The sequence below is a fragment of the Lipotes vexillifer genome, unplaced genomic scaffold (assembly GCF_000442215.2).
Source record: "Lipotes vexillifer unplaced genomic scaffold, Lipotes_vexillifer_v1.1 scaffold376, whole genome shotgun sequence".
In the NCBI taxonomy this organism is placed as follows: domain Eukaryota; kingdom Metazoa; phylum Chordata; class Mammalia; order Artiodactyla; family Lipotidae; genus Lipotes; species Lipotes vexillifer.
The window spans coordinates 1,978,454-1,993,386 of record NW_006785037.1 but is presented as its reverse complement, the minus strand read 5'-3'; the positions used below and the strand labels follow the sequence as shown (position 1 = coordinate 1,993,386).

At 40.1% G+C, this 14,933-nt stretch overlaps 1 protein-coding gene across 2 annotated transcripts in view; it reads right to left on the bottom strand.

The window, feature by feature from the left end:
- VPS13B (vacuolar protein sorting 13 homolog B) overlaps positions 1-14,933 on the bottom strand; it is an 804,491-nt gene that overhangs the window by 140,533 nt on the left and 649,025 nt on the right. For both annotated transcript variants that reach the window (XM_007457167.1, XM_007457166.1), the window contains exons 38-39: positions 5,900-6,107; positions 5,412-5,596 (exon numbers count right to left, since the gene is read on the bottom strand). In XM_007457167.1, the coding sequence (XP_007457229.1) occupies positions 5,412-5,596; positions 5,900-6,107 (393 nt within the window). The remainder of the gene's footprint in view (positions 1-5,411; positions 5,597-5,899; positions 6,108-14,933) is intronic.

The following is a 14,933-nucleotide window of genomic DNA, read 5'->3' as shown; positions in this document are numbered from 1 at the left end:
TCTTTCCCTTTTATTTGACTTTAAAGCCAGTAATCTTATGTACACCCTAGATATTTCTTGCATTAGAGAAATTCCTGACTTTAGCTCCTGTATCTTTCCTTTCAATCCATACAGTTATGTTATCCTTCATTTCACTCCTTTAACTTTACTTCACATCTATTTAAATTGCTTCAGTGATCCCAACCCAACATTTAGTGTTTATCTTGAATTGTAATGTTCAAGCTTTACACTCTTGAGATCCTTGGGGAAAGATGCTACTTAGTATGGGCTACTGTCACATACCTAACGAAGATATTTAAAAATTTAGTACAATACATAAATGAAAATAAATATAAAAACAAGAATAATACAGTATTGAGAGAACAAGAACAAGCACCATGACAGATCTGTGTGAGAATTAAAATCGCCATTACCAATTCCACTACAAAGGATGAATTAAAAATTTACAATCTGAGAACACAGGTATTTCCAAAATGGAATCCTCAGTAGGCAGTGTACACAACAGGAATGCGGAGAGAGGAAAACTTACAGTATGTGCCAGACACAGTGCCAGAAATTTCTTATATTTCAGCTCATTTAAATAGCACAACATTCCTTCTAGGTTGATGACATTACTCTAACTTACAGATCCTAATTTTTTTTTTTTTTTTTTTGTGGTACGTGGGCCTCTCACTGTTGTGGCCTCTCCTGTTGCAGAGCACAGGCTCTGGACGCGCAGGCTCCGCGGCATGTGGGATCTTCCCAGACCGGGGCATGAACCCGTGTCCCCTGCATCGGCAGGTGGACTCTCAACCACTGCGCCACCAGGGAAGCCCAGATCCTAATTTTATTGACATCTAAACATACTATTAACACTTAAAATTTAATGTGATAAAACTGACCACAAAATAAGCTTCTTTGGTTTTCTGTGAACATTAATTTCAGGGTCTTTATTCTGAACCTATGGTTAGTTTAATATTATAGACATGTTTTCCATATTTTTCAGTACAATCGCAAAATAAATTCCATAAAGTCATTTGAGGAGCCTGTTTATAAATCCTAATATTAATTATGGAAAGAGATATAAACAGATATATTTAAGGGTTCTATATAAGTGAACTCTATAAGGTCAGTTTCTTATGAACTAAATGGTCCTGAAGGAAAAAATTAATCCAAGCTTGATTCTGTTTTTAGGACTAAAACCAAGGAGATGAACTTGTTTTTGTATTTAAGGACGAGCCTCTGCCTAGGGGGCAGTGGGCTTGGCAGAAGAGTCAATGATCTCACCAAGAGTCTGTGTAATGTAATGACATTAGACTGCCTGTTTATAGTAGGTAATGCCACTGAAGCATAACACAGTGCATCCTGCCATAATTCAGTTTGTAAAACCAAATGCATTCAATAGTGCCATAAAATAATGACAAACAATGTAATGCTTTTGAATTATACAGAACAGGAGCACAGACATCCATGTACTCATTGATCCATTCAATATACTGAGCATCTCCACTGCAGTGGATACTATATGGAACATAATGAAAATTAGATGTGATCATTTCCTTTGGAAACCTACAGTCTAGGAGGGAGACAAGATATGGATAATGAAAATGTGAGGAATAGGTGAGAAACCGCATAAAAGTGGTGCCATGAAGTGTTACAGAACTTCAGAGAAAGGCAGTATCATGTTTGGAGATGGTGTCCAGGAAAGGCTTCATGGAATAGATGGCACTGGAGCTGTTTGGATGTGTGGATAGGATTTCAGCAGAAAAGGGAGAGACTCAAATGAAGAGGGAGTGGTACAGATGTGGGAGACCACAGGCTGGTTCGGGAATGCTGAATAGGCCAGTTTGATTAGAGCATAGATCATGCAGAAGGGAAGGAAAGGCAAAGCTGGGTCGGGAGGTTCTGCAGGGCCCTCAAAGTCAGTCTAGCAGTGATAGGACCGCTGAAGGTTTTTCTCAGGGAATGACACAACCCACCTGTTCCTTTAAGAAGTTAGTAGGACAGGTTGGAAGGAGAAGAGATTGAAGGCTAGAATTACACTTAGGAGGCTTTTTAGTGGTCCAGGCATTTGCTTGTGAAGAAGTGGAGGGAAGGAAATTAACATTTATTAAGAGCTCACTATGTGTAAGGCACTTATTTGTTTTAGCGATAATATTTCACTTAAATCTTTTGACAAGTCTGCAAGGTAAACAGCATTAACTTCGGTGTTCAGTTGAGGAAATTTGGGCTCTAAGAGACCAGCAGTTTGCCTAAGGTCACTGAGTTAGTAAAATACAAAGGGGGAGGGGAACAGGAGTCAGCAGTTGAGACTTTAATGTCTACATTATCTACACTATACCATGTTGATAAAGGGCTTTCTTTTTATAAGTTCCCTGCTATTCAGGATTGGTACTGCAATATTTTAGCGGTGCCTCCAGTACAGACCTAGAGATAATCCCATAGAGCAGGAAAATGATTCTGACAACACAGAGGTTTAATGCTGAATGCTTGAATGCTGAAAATAGGGAAATTCTTCTACCCCAAACAACCAGAGAAACTTGCCTGCTAGACAGAGAGCTTCTGATGAGTGGACAGTGTCTTATCAGTCTCTGAATCCCCAGGAGTATGCTCAGGGTCTGGCACTGCAAGCACTCAAGGAAAAAGCTGTCATACTTCTACAGATGAGGTCACCCCAACCCTTGGGACAAATTCTGCTCCTAGCTGGGGGAATATAAGCTTAGGCTGGAAGCTCAGTAGCATGGCAACTTTCTGCCAGTCCTGCTCTGTTCTTCCATCCCAGCTGTCAATTCTGGGTGTTCTTTCTTACCACTGGGATCAAGGTTTCCCCTTCAGCTTACAGTAGGTACAACCCTGTCTTGCTTCTTAGGCCAGCATCCTTGTCTTTGAACTCTGCCATGTATCAGCTCCTCTCTCCAACAAGATATGAAATGTAGCAGGACCTCTCTGATACCAGCTCTTTGCTTGTTGAAACCTGCCAGGCTTCCTTCATGCAGTGCTTATGTGCCAAGTCTACTGTATAGGCCCCTTGGACTATCCCAGATCTCCTAGACTACTCCAGCTGGTCTGTAGAGCCATTAGACCCCAGCTCTCTCTGACCTAGCCTATGCTTCTGCTTGATGAAAAGACTTTTGACGATAATCACTGTAATAGTACTGGTAGTACACATACTTACATAGCACTTACCATGTGCCAGGTATTGTTCTATGTGTCTTATAAATATTAATTCCTATAAGCATTACGTTATTAGTGGCCTCATTTTACTGATGAAAGAAAAGCAAAACAGAAAACCTGAGGCTGAGAGATTAAGCTACTTATCGAAGGTGACACAGTTTGCAAATGGCAGAGCCAGAATTTGAACCCAGGCATTCTGGCTATAGTTCATTCTCTTAACCACTATGCTCTCCTGCCTCTCCGGTGGCAGTGAGAAGATGAACATGTCACTAGTGAATATACTTACTACCTTAAATGCTCTGTTTAATACAACTGGCATAATACTACCAACCAATAGTTATCAGGCTTATGTTAATTAACATTTAACTATAAATCTGAATCCCAAAATCAGTTATAAAGAAGCCTTTACATGATGCTGAAACTTTGATATATGAGTATTTTCTTTTCTTTCTTTTTTTTTTTTTTGCGGTACGCGGGCCTCTCACTGTTGTGGCCTCTCCCGTTGCAGAGCACAGGCTCCGGACGCGCAGGCTCAGCGGCCATGGCTCACGGGCCCAGCCACTCCGCGGCATGTGGGATCTTCCCGGACCGGGGCATGAATCCGTGTCCCCTGCATCGGCAGATGGACTCCCAACCACTGCGCCACCAGGGAAGCCCGAGTATTTTCATTTTGACTGAAAATACTACACATGTTCTACATTTAGGCAAGTCTAACAAGACACCAGGATTCAAAGATAATGCCATTTTATTTAGCAAAAATAATCCAAGAATACTGGGAGAGAAGATAATCATGAATATGACCTTGACAGAAGGGGAAGCAAATGTGAGGATTTAAGAATCAAAGCAGAGTTGCTAAGAGGGTAGATCTTAAAAGTTCTCATCACAAGAAAAAACAAAAAGAAAGTAGATACTGTTGACATCTTGGCAAACTGGATAGTTCTGCATACTCTAGTTCACTTGACAAAATGATGACACATTTCATTGTTATCAATTCAGAAGGTGAACATGTGACTATATTATAACCAGGAATTTAAACAAGAATTAAATAAGCATATAATAATACCAATGTTAATATGTACTGTGGTCTCCTCTGATTTGTATTATTATTCTGAGTTGTTAAGTATAGAGCAGTCATTAAAAAAACTGGCTCATATTTCTACACCAGGGGCTGGAGATAAGTGATCAAGACATACAAGAGAGGTAGGCAGTGCAGACATCAGAGGTCCTTACCGGCCATAGTAAGATACCGAATTCTGTTAGTCTTGGAGGGAGCCACCATCAGGTTTTAAGTTAGGGCAGTGATGTAACCTAACCTACATTTTCAAAAGATCACTCTAGCTGTTGTTTGGAAAATGCATTACAAGGAGTCAAGGATGGAATCATAGAGACCAATTAGGAAGCTACTGTAGCAGGGAACAGAAGATGGTAGCTTGAACTCAAGTTCTACCAGTAGAAACAGAAAGAAGTAGATGGAATAGGGACATATTTGGAGGTAGAGCTGACACGACTTACTGATGAATTAGATGTGAGCAGTTAGGGAAAAAGAGTAATCAGGAATGACTTCGAGTGGATGGTTATGTGATCTAGTAATAGGTGGACAACTAAGAGAAAAACAAATTTTAGGAGAAATTCAGATCTGTAGAATATTAACAAGTAGAATAATAATATAGTGCTATCCACACTCAGGGAAATAACAAGCAACAAACTTTCCACAAAATCATACAGAATATGATCACTGGTTAGATGGTTTTCCTATCAGCCTACCACGAGGCCCAAGACCATTTTCAGCTCGGGAAATGAAATGAAAATTAAGTCATCCTTTCTGGCCTTATGGGGACATATCTCATTTCATAGAACAGTTCTAAAAATGCTGAAGAGTGTGAGCACATGGTAGGTCCTCAGAAAATGTGTGGTGAACTCAATGACAGCTGTTTGTCCCATTACTAGCTGGAGACTATGTAAGCTACCTGTAACAGGTTGAAGAGTAGAATTAAGAACTCTCAGGATTGCCATGTACCATGAATCTGAATGACATTATTCTCTTATTATACAATTTCTAGTATGTGTGTGTCGTGTGTGTGTGTGTTTGTGTGTGTGTGTATGTGTACATACGTATGTGTTTGTATACGCACATACATGTGTATTTCTCTCTGATACAACTTACGGAAAAGATAGGTATGCTCGCAACATTTTTCCTATGATCAAATCAGCACTTTCCCACACTGTCTTTTATTTTGAAATGAAGAGTCATTCCATACCTGTAGCATATCACCAAGGTCTGCTGTGCTAATATCTGGATCCTCTGTGGTGTTGAAGGGCACAGGAGTTATGCGTACAAGGGTGAGCACTCTAGGTTCTGGATATCTCCATAACATCATCCCTGGGCTATCTTCGGTTTCATTGTAAAACAAGACTTCATAGACACCAGGCATTTTCAAAGGTTCTGTTAAACGAAAGTATAATTAATTGTATGCTTTCGAAGGGGAACATGTTGGTTTATTACACAAGAAAAAATTATGAGTATAAAAGAAAAGAATATAAAGAAGCTGGTTGATCATGTTTACATGGTTTAAGACAGGAACAAATCAAGAATTTTCCCTTAAGAGAGACTGAATGGCAATGTACTATTTTTGTACTGCAGGTATTGACTTACTTTTCAAGTGATCTCGATGTGTTATCATTTACTGAATGTGCAGGTAAAATAAACAAACACACACACAATCACACTGAAGTGATCGCTACTTACCAGCATCCTGTATATACTGAAACAGACCTGTCCGTAGGTCATCTGAACTTTGTTCACTTTTAAATATCTGATTTTTTTCCACAGGAGATGGAATTTGCGGCACTGTTTCAGAAACTTGCACTTCAAAATTTCCCTCCTCTTTAAGGTATCCATTGAGTAATTCATGTAGAAGAACTAGGCAATTCAAATGTTCTTGACCCCAGAAAACCTTTAAAATCATATGAAAAATTTTACTGGCTTTCACACAAACACTTCATGAGAATAATTAGGTACAATCATATTTGAATTAGTTCAAGGTTGTAATTACATTTAATTGAACTATTGATAATAATTAAACTATAATTTTTAAGAAGCAATTGGCCTATGGGATGAAATTCTATTCTTGGGTAAATACATAAAAACAAGAAAATCAAGTATATCATATATTGTGTGGATAGCAATCAATTTTAAATGCTGAATTGATAATGAAATTATGTTGATGTGAGGTAATGTTTATGAATTAACTTAGCTAAGAGGGAAAAGAACATCCATTATAGTCTGAGAGACTATATGAAGATCCTTCTAGGCCAAAATGTTAATAATATTGTAGAATAGCTTCTACATTTTGTCATGAGATTACATGAACACATCTTGATTATAGGGTTCCTTTCTTTGCACTTTCACTCTTCAGAAAAAAAAAGAAGATGCTCAATGAACCTGAACTTAAAAGGCTCCCAACTTCAGTGTTTAGTGAGAAAGTGCCAACAGACAGTATTCCACAGCCCTTGAGAACCAACTGTACAGGAGCTATGGTACAGTTTCAGAACAAACTCTTGGTGTTACATCTAACAGAGAGGATCACGTTCCCTTTTTCTGCATGTGAAGAATATTAGTCTATAATGGAAGTATGACCAGTGGGTAATAATGATTAATGTCAGAGGACATAAATTTTCAATAATATTAATTTCTCTGAATGTATTGGATAAAGGCAATACAACCATAATTTCTAAGAGGACCAGCTAATATGGCAAAGAAGAAAAGAATATACAGACGTAGAAAAGAATAAGCCTATGCTTTGTGGGTAAGTTTTAAACCCTCAGTTTAAGTCCTACTCTCTGGAATTAAGGCATCTCAGAAATAAAAGTAAGAGGTATGATACTAAGTCTATTTTTTTCTCATCAATCTTATTTTTATTGAATCCTGAAAAACAGAGATAGGTGAAAAGTCAAGTTGGGGAGTCAAACACTGTGCTCCAGGTTTTAAAATGTCAAAAGAGAGTTTATAACGTAGAGATGATATACTTTGTTTTTGCTCTCATTGTTGTTTTTAATGGGGAGTTACTTTGCTGTCTTGGAAAAATGGTAATACAATTACTATTCTTGATAGAACAACACAAAATCACATGCTGAGTAAATGTATGAAAATTTATAACAGATACTGAAAATCTCCAAACCAATCAAAGTAAAGCAATAAGTTAGTGGGCTCCCCTACATCTACCTCTGTGTCACTAAGAAAACTGGTGAAAAAGGTGAGGCAAGACAACTTTTAGATGAAGACAAGAAATTCATATTTAATATGCCTCCACTATTAACAAATTAGTAATTGCCATTTTCTATAACTCTGAATTCCTCAAGCTTTTTAGATTTGTGTCAAATTTGGGGAACATCAAATCATATAAAGAACACATTCAGGATAGCTTCAAGATGGCAGAGGAGTAAGATGTGGAGATCACCTTCCTCCCCACAACTACATCAAAAACACATGTACATGTGGAACAACTCCTACAGAACACCTACTGAACGCTGGCAGAAGAACTCAGACTTCCCACAAGGCAAGAAACTCCCCAAATACCTGGGTAGGGCAAGAGAAAAAAGAAAAAAAAAACAGAGAGAAAAGAGTAGGGATGGGATCTGCACCTCTGGGAGGGGGCTGTGAAGGAGGAAAAGTTTCCACAAATTAGGAAGCCCCTTCACTGGCAAAGACGGGGGGTGGTGGGGGAGCTTCGGAGCCGCGGGGGACAGCGCAGCAACCGGGGCGCGGGGGGCAAAGCGGGGAGATTCCCGCACAGAGGATCGGCGCCGACCGGCGCTCACCAGCCCGAGAGGCTTGTGTGCTCGCCCGCCGGGGCAGGCGGGGAATGGGAACTGAGGCTCAGGCTTCGGAGGTCAGATCCCAGGGAGAGGACTGGGGTTGGTTGCGTGAACACAGCATAAAGGGGGCTAGTGCGGCACAGCTAGCCGGGAGGGAGTCTGGGAAAATGTCTGGAACTGCCTGAGAGGCAAGAGACCACTGTTTAGGGGTGCGCAAGGAGAGGGGATTCAGAGCACTGCCTAAACGAGCTCCAGAGATGGGCGTGAGCCGCAGCTATCAGCCCGGACCCCAGAGATGGGCATTTAATGCTAAGGCTGCTGCTGCCGCCACCAAGAAGCCTGTGTGCGAGCACAGGTCACTGTCCACACCTCCCTTCCCAGGAGCCTCTGCAGCCCGCCACTGCCAGGATCCCGTGATCCAGGGACAACTTCCCCGGGAGAACGCACGGCGTGCCTCAGGCTGGTGCAACCTCACGCCGGCCTCTGCCGCCACAGGCTTGCCCCGCATTCCATACCCGTCCCTCCCCCTGGCCTGAGTGAGCCAGAGCCCCCTTATCAGCTGCTCCTTTAACTCCATCCTGTCTGAGTGAAGAACAGACGCCCTCAGGCGACCGACATGCAGAGGTGGGGCCAAATCCAAAGCTGAAACCCAGGAACTGTTCGAACAAGGAAGAGAAAGGGAAATTTTTCCCAGCAGCCTTAGGAGCAGTGGATTAAATCCCCACAATCAACTTGATGTAACCTGCATCTGTGGAATACCTGAATAGACAACGAATCATCCCAAAACGGAGGTGGTGGACATTGGGATCAACTGTAGACTTTGGGTTTGTTTTCTGCCATCTAATTTGTTTCTGGTTTTATGTTTATCTTAGTTTGGTATTTACAGCTTATTATCATTGGTAGATTTGTTTATTGATTTGGTTGTTCTCTTCCTTTCTAAAATTTTTTTATGTATATATATTTTTCCTTTTTCTCCTTTTGTGAGTGTGTATGTGTATGCTTCTTTGTGTGACTTTGTCTGTATAGCTTTACTTTTACCATTTGTCTTAGGGTTCTGTCTGTCCTTTATTTTCCTTGTATAGTTTTTAGAGCTTGTTATAATTGGTGGATTTGTTTTTGCGTTTGGTTGCTCGCTCTTCCTTTTTTTTTAACTACTTTAAAAATTTTTTATATAAAATAATATATTATTTTTTATTTTAATAACCTTATTTATCTATTTTTCCTTCTTTCTTTCTGTCTTTCCCTTTTCTTCTGAGTGGGGGTGGCTGACAGAGTCATGGTGCTTCAGCTGGGTGTCAGGCCTGACCCTCTGAGGTGAGACAGCCAAGTTCAGGACATTGGTCCACCAGATACCTCCTGGCCCCACGTAATATCAAACAGCGAAAGCTCTCCCAGAGATCTCCATCTCAGCGCTAAGACCCAGCTCCACTCAACAACCAGCACGCTAGAGTGCTGGACACCCTAAGCCAAACAACTAGCAAGACAGGAACACAACCCATCCCACTAGCAGAGAAGCTGCCTAAGTTCAGAGACACTCCAAAACACACCACCAGATGTGGTCCTGCCCACCAGAAAGACAAGATCCAGCCTCATCCACCAGAACACAGGCACCAGTCCCCTCCACCAGAAAGCCTACACAACCCACCGAAACAAAGAAAATAAATAAGGAAACACAAGATTTAAATGATACATTAAACAAGATGGACTTAATTGATATTTACAGGACATTCCATCCAAAAACAACAGAATACACTTTCTTCTCAAGTGCTCATGGAACATTCTCCAGGATAGATCATATCTTGGGTCACAAATCCAGCCTTGGTAAATTTAAGAAAACTGAAATCATATCAAGTATGTTTTCAGACCACAACGTTATGAGACTAGATGTCAAGTACAGGAAAAATCTGTAAAAAATACAAACACATGGAGGTTAAACAATAAACTACTAAATAACCAAGATATCACTGAAGACATCAAAGAGGAAATCAAAAAATACCTAGAAACAGATGACAATGAGAGCACGACAAACCAAAATCTATGGGATGCAGCAAAAGCAGTTCTAAGAGGGAAGTTTATAGCAATACAATCCTCCCTCAAGAAAGAAGAAACATCTCAAATAAACCACCTAATCTTACACCTAAAGCAATTAGAGAAAGAAGAACAAAAAACAGGAAAGATAGCAGAAAGAAAGAAATCATAAAGATCAGATCAGAAATAAACGAAACAGAAATGAAGGAAACAACAGCTAAGATCAATAAAACTAAAAGCTGGTTCTTTGAGAAGATAAACAAAATTGATAAACCACTAGCCAGACTCATCAAGAAAAAAAGGGAAAAGACTCAAATCAATAGGATGAGAAATGATAAAGGAGAAGTAACAACTGACACTGCAGAAATACAAAAGATCATGACGGATTACTACAAGCAACTCTATGCCAATAAAATGGACAACCTGGACGAAATGGACAAATTCTTAGAAAAGCACAACCTCCTGAGACTGAACCAGGAAGAAATAGAAAATATAAAGAGACCAATCACAAGCACTGGAATTTACATGGTGATTAAAAATCTTCCAATAAACAAAAGCCCAGGACCAGAAGGATTCACAGGGGAATTCTATCAAACATTTAGAGGAGAGCTAACACATAGCCTTCTCAAACTCTTCCAAAATACAGCAGAGGGAGGAACACTCCCAAACTCATTCTGCGAGGCCACCATCACCCTGATACCAAAAGAAGACAAAGATGTCGCAAAAAACCAAAACTACAGACAAATATCACTGATAAACACAAAGGCAAAAATCCTCAACAAAATAGTAACAAACAGAACCCAACAGCACGTTACTTTTAACATAACGTGATCATACACCATGATTAAGTGGGGTTTATCCCAGGAATGCAAGGATTCTTCAATATACGGAAATCAATCAATGTAATAAACCATATAAACAAACTGAAGGAGAAAAACCATATGATCATCTCAATAGGTGCAGAAAAAGCTTTCGACAAAATTCAACACCCATTTATGATAAAAACTCTGTAGAAAGCAGGCATAGGAGGAACTTACCTTAACAAAATAAAGGTCATATATGACAAACCCACAGCCAACATCATTCTCAATGGTGAAAAACTGACACCATTTCCACTAAGATCGGAAACAAGACAAGGTTGCCCACTCTCAGCACTATTATACAACATAGTTTTGGAAGTTTTAGCTACAGCAATCAGAGAAGAAAAAGAAATAAAAGGAATCCACATCGGAAAAGAAGAAGTAAAGCTGTCACTGTTTGCAGATGACATGATACGATACATAGAGAATCCTAAAGATGCTACCAGAAAACTACTAGAGCTAATCAATGAATTTGGTAAAGTAGCAGGATACAAAATTAATGCACAGAAACCTCTTGCATTCCTATACACTAATGATGAAAAGTCTGAAAGAGAAATTAAGAAAACACTCCCATTTACCATTGCAACAAAAAGAATAAAATACCTAGGGATAAACCTACCTAAGGAGACAAAAGACTTGTACGCAGAAAACTATAAGACACTGAGGAAAGAAATTAAAGAAGATACAAACAGTTGGAGAGATATAACGTGTCTTGAATAGGAAGAATCAACATTATGAAAATGACTATATGACACAAAGCAACCTACAAACTGAATGCAATCCCTATCAAACTACCAATGGCGAGGCCTGAACCAAGATGACAGAGTAGAAGGACATGCTCTCACTCCCTCTTGTAAGAACAACAGAATCACAACTAGGTGCTGCACAATCATCAATGGGAAGATACTGGAACTCAACAAAAAAGATACCCTACATCCAAAGACAAAGGAGAAGCCACAATGAGACGGTAGGAGGGGTGCAATCACAGCAAAATGAAATCTCATAACTGCTGGGTGGGTGACTCACAGACTGGAGAACACTTATACCACAGAAGTCCACCCACTGGAGTGAAGGTTCTGAGCCCCACATCAGACTTCCCAACCTGGGGGTCTGGCAACGGGAGGAGGAATTCCTAGAGAATCAGACTTTGAAGGCTAGTGAGATTTGATTGCAGGACTTCGACAAGACTGGGGGAAACAGAGACTCCACTCTTGGAGGGCACACACAAAGTAACGTGTGCATCGGGACCCAGAGGAAGGAGCAGTGACCACAGAGGAGACTGAACCAGACCTACCTGCTAGTGTTGGAGGGTCTCCTGCAGAGGTGGGGGGTGGCTGTGGCTCACCGTGGGGACAAGGACACTGGCAGAAGAAGTTCTGGGAAGTATTCCTTGGCGTGAAGCCTCCCAGAGTCTGCCATTAGCCCCACCAAAGAGCCCAGGTAGGCGCCAGTGTTGGGTTGCCTCAGGCCAAACAACCAAAAGGCAGGGAATCCAGCACCACCCATCAGCAGTCAAGTGAATTAAAGTTTTACTGAGCTCTGCCCATCTGAGCAACAGTCAGCTCTACCTACCACGAGTCCCTCCCACCAGGAAACTTGCACAAGCCTCTTAGATAGCCTCATCCACCACACGGCAGACAGCAGAAGCAAGCACTACAATCCTGCAGCCTGTGGAACAAAAACCACATTCACAGAAAGATAGACAAGATGAAAAGGCAGAGGGCTATGTACCAGATGAAGGAACAAGATAAAACCCCAGAAAAAAAAATAAATTAAGTGGAGATAGGCAACCTTCTAGAAAAGAATTCAGAATAATGATAGTGAAGATGATCCAGGACCTCAGAAAAAGAATGGAGGCAAAGATCGAGAAGATGCAAGAAATGTTTAACAAAGACCTAGAAGAATTAAAGAACAAACAAACAGAGATGAACAATACAGTAACGGAAATGAAAACTACACTAGAAGGAATCAATAGCAGAAAAACTGAAGCAGAAGAACAGATAAGTGACCTGGAAGACAGAATGGTGGAATACACTGCTGCGGAACAGAATAAAGAAAAAAGAATGAAAAGAAATGAAGACAGCCTAAGAGACCTCTGGGACAACATTAAACGCAACAACATTCGCATGATAGGGGTCCCAGAAGGAGAAGAGAGAGAGAAAGGAGCAGAGAAAAATTTGAATAGATTAGTCGAAAACTTCCCTAACATGGGAAAGGAAATAGCCACCCAAGTGGAGGAAGTGCAGTGAGTCCCATACAGGATAAACCCAAGGAGAAACACGTCAAGACACATAGTAATCAAACTGGCAAAAATTAAGGAGAAAGAAAATTATTGAAAGCAGAAAGGGAAAAATGACAAATAACATACAAGGGAACTCCCATAAGGTTAACAGCTGATTTCTCAGTAGAAACTCTTCAAGACAGAAGGGAGTGGCAAGATATACTTAAAGTGATGAAAGGGAAGAACCTACAACCAAGAGTACTTTACCCAGCAAGGATCTCATTCAGATTTGATGGAGAAATCAAAAGCTTTACAGAGAAGCAAAAGCTAAGAGAATTCAGCACCACCAAACCAGCTCTACAACAAATGCTAAAGGAAATTCTCTAAGTGGGAAACACTAGAGAAGAAAATGACCCACAAAAACAAACCCAAAACAATTAAGGAAACAGTCATAGGAACATACGTATCAATAAATACCTTAAACGTGAATGGATTAAATGCTTCAACCAAAAGACACAGGCTTGCTGAATGGATAAGAAAACAAGACCCATATATAGACTGTCTAAAAGAGACCCATTTCAGACCTAGGGACACATACAGACTGAACGTGAGGGGATGGAAAAAGATATTCCATGCAATGCAAATCAAAAGAAAGCTGGAGGGCTTCCCTGGTGGTGCAGTGGTTGAGAGTCTGCCTGCCAATGCAGGGGACACGGGTTCGTGCCCCGGTCCCGGAAGATCCCACATGCCGCAGAGTGGCTGGTCCATGAGCCATGGCCACTGAGTGTGCAGGTCCAGAGCCTGTGCTCGCAACAGGAGAGGCAACAACAGTGAGAGGCCCGCATACCGCAAAAAAAAAAAAAAAAAAAGAAAGCTGGAGTAGCAGTACTCATATCAGATCAAATAGACTTTAAAATAAAAATATCACAAGAGACAAAGAAGGACACTACATAATGATCAAGGGTACAATCCAAGAAGATATAACAATTATAAGTATATATGGACCCAACATAGGAGCACCTCAATATATAAGGCCACTGCTAACAGCTATAAAAGAGGGAATCGACAGTAATACAATAACAGTGGGGGACTTTAACACCTCAATTACACCAATGGACAGATAATACAAAATGAAAATAAATAAGGAAACAGAAGCTTTAAATGATACAATAAACCAGGTAGATTTAACTGATATTTATAGGACATTCCATCCAAAAACAGCAGATTACACTTTCTTCTCAAGTGTGCACAGAACATTCTCCAGGATATATCACACCTTGGGTCACAAATCAAGCCTCAGTAAATTTAAGAAAATTGAAATCATATCAAGCAACTTTTCTGAACACAATGCTATGAGACTAGATATGAATTACAGGGAAAAAAACCTAAAAAAAAGAAACACATGCAGGCTAAAGAATACATTACTAAATAACCAAAGGATCACTAAAGAAATCAAAGAGGAAATCAAAAAATACCTAGAGACAAATGACAATGGAAACATGATGATCCAAAACCTATGGGTTGCAGCAAAAGAGTTCTAAGAGGGAAGTCTATAGCTATACAAGCCTACCTCAAGAAACAAGAAAAATCTCTAATAAACAATCTAACCTTATACCTAAAGGAACTAGAGAAAGAAGAACAAACAAAACCCTAAGTTAGCAAAAAGACTGAAATCATAAAGATCAGAGCAGAAATAAATGAAAAAGAAACAAAGAAAACAATAGCAAAAATGAATAAAAGTAAAAGCTGTTTCTTTGAGGAGATAAAGAAAATTGATAAACCATTAGGTAGACTCATCAAGAAAAAGAGGGAGAGGACTCAAATCAATAAAATTAGAAATGAAAAAGGAGAAGTTA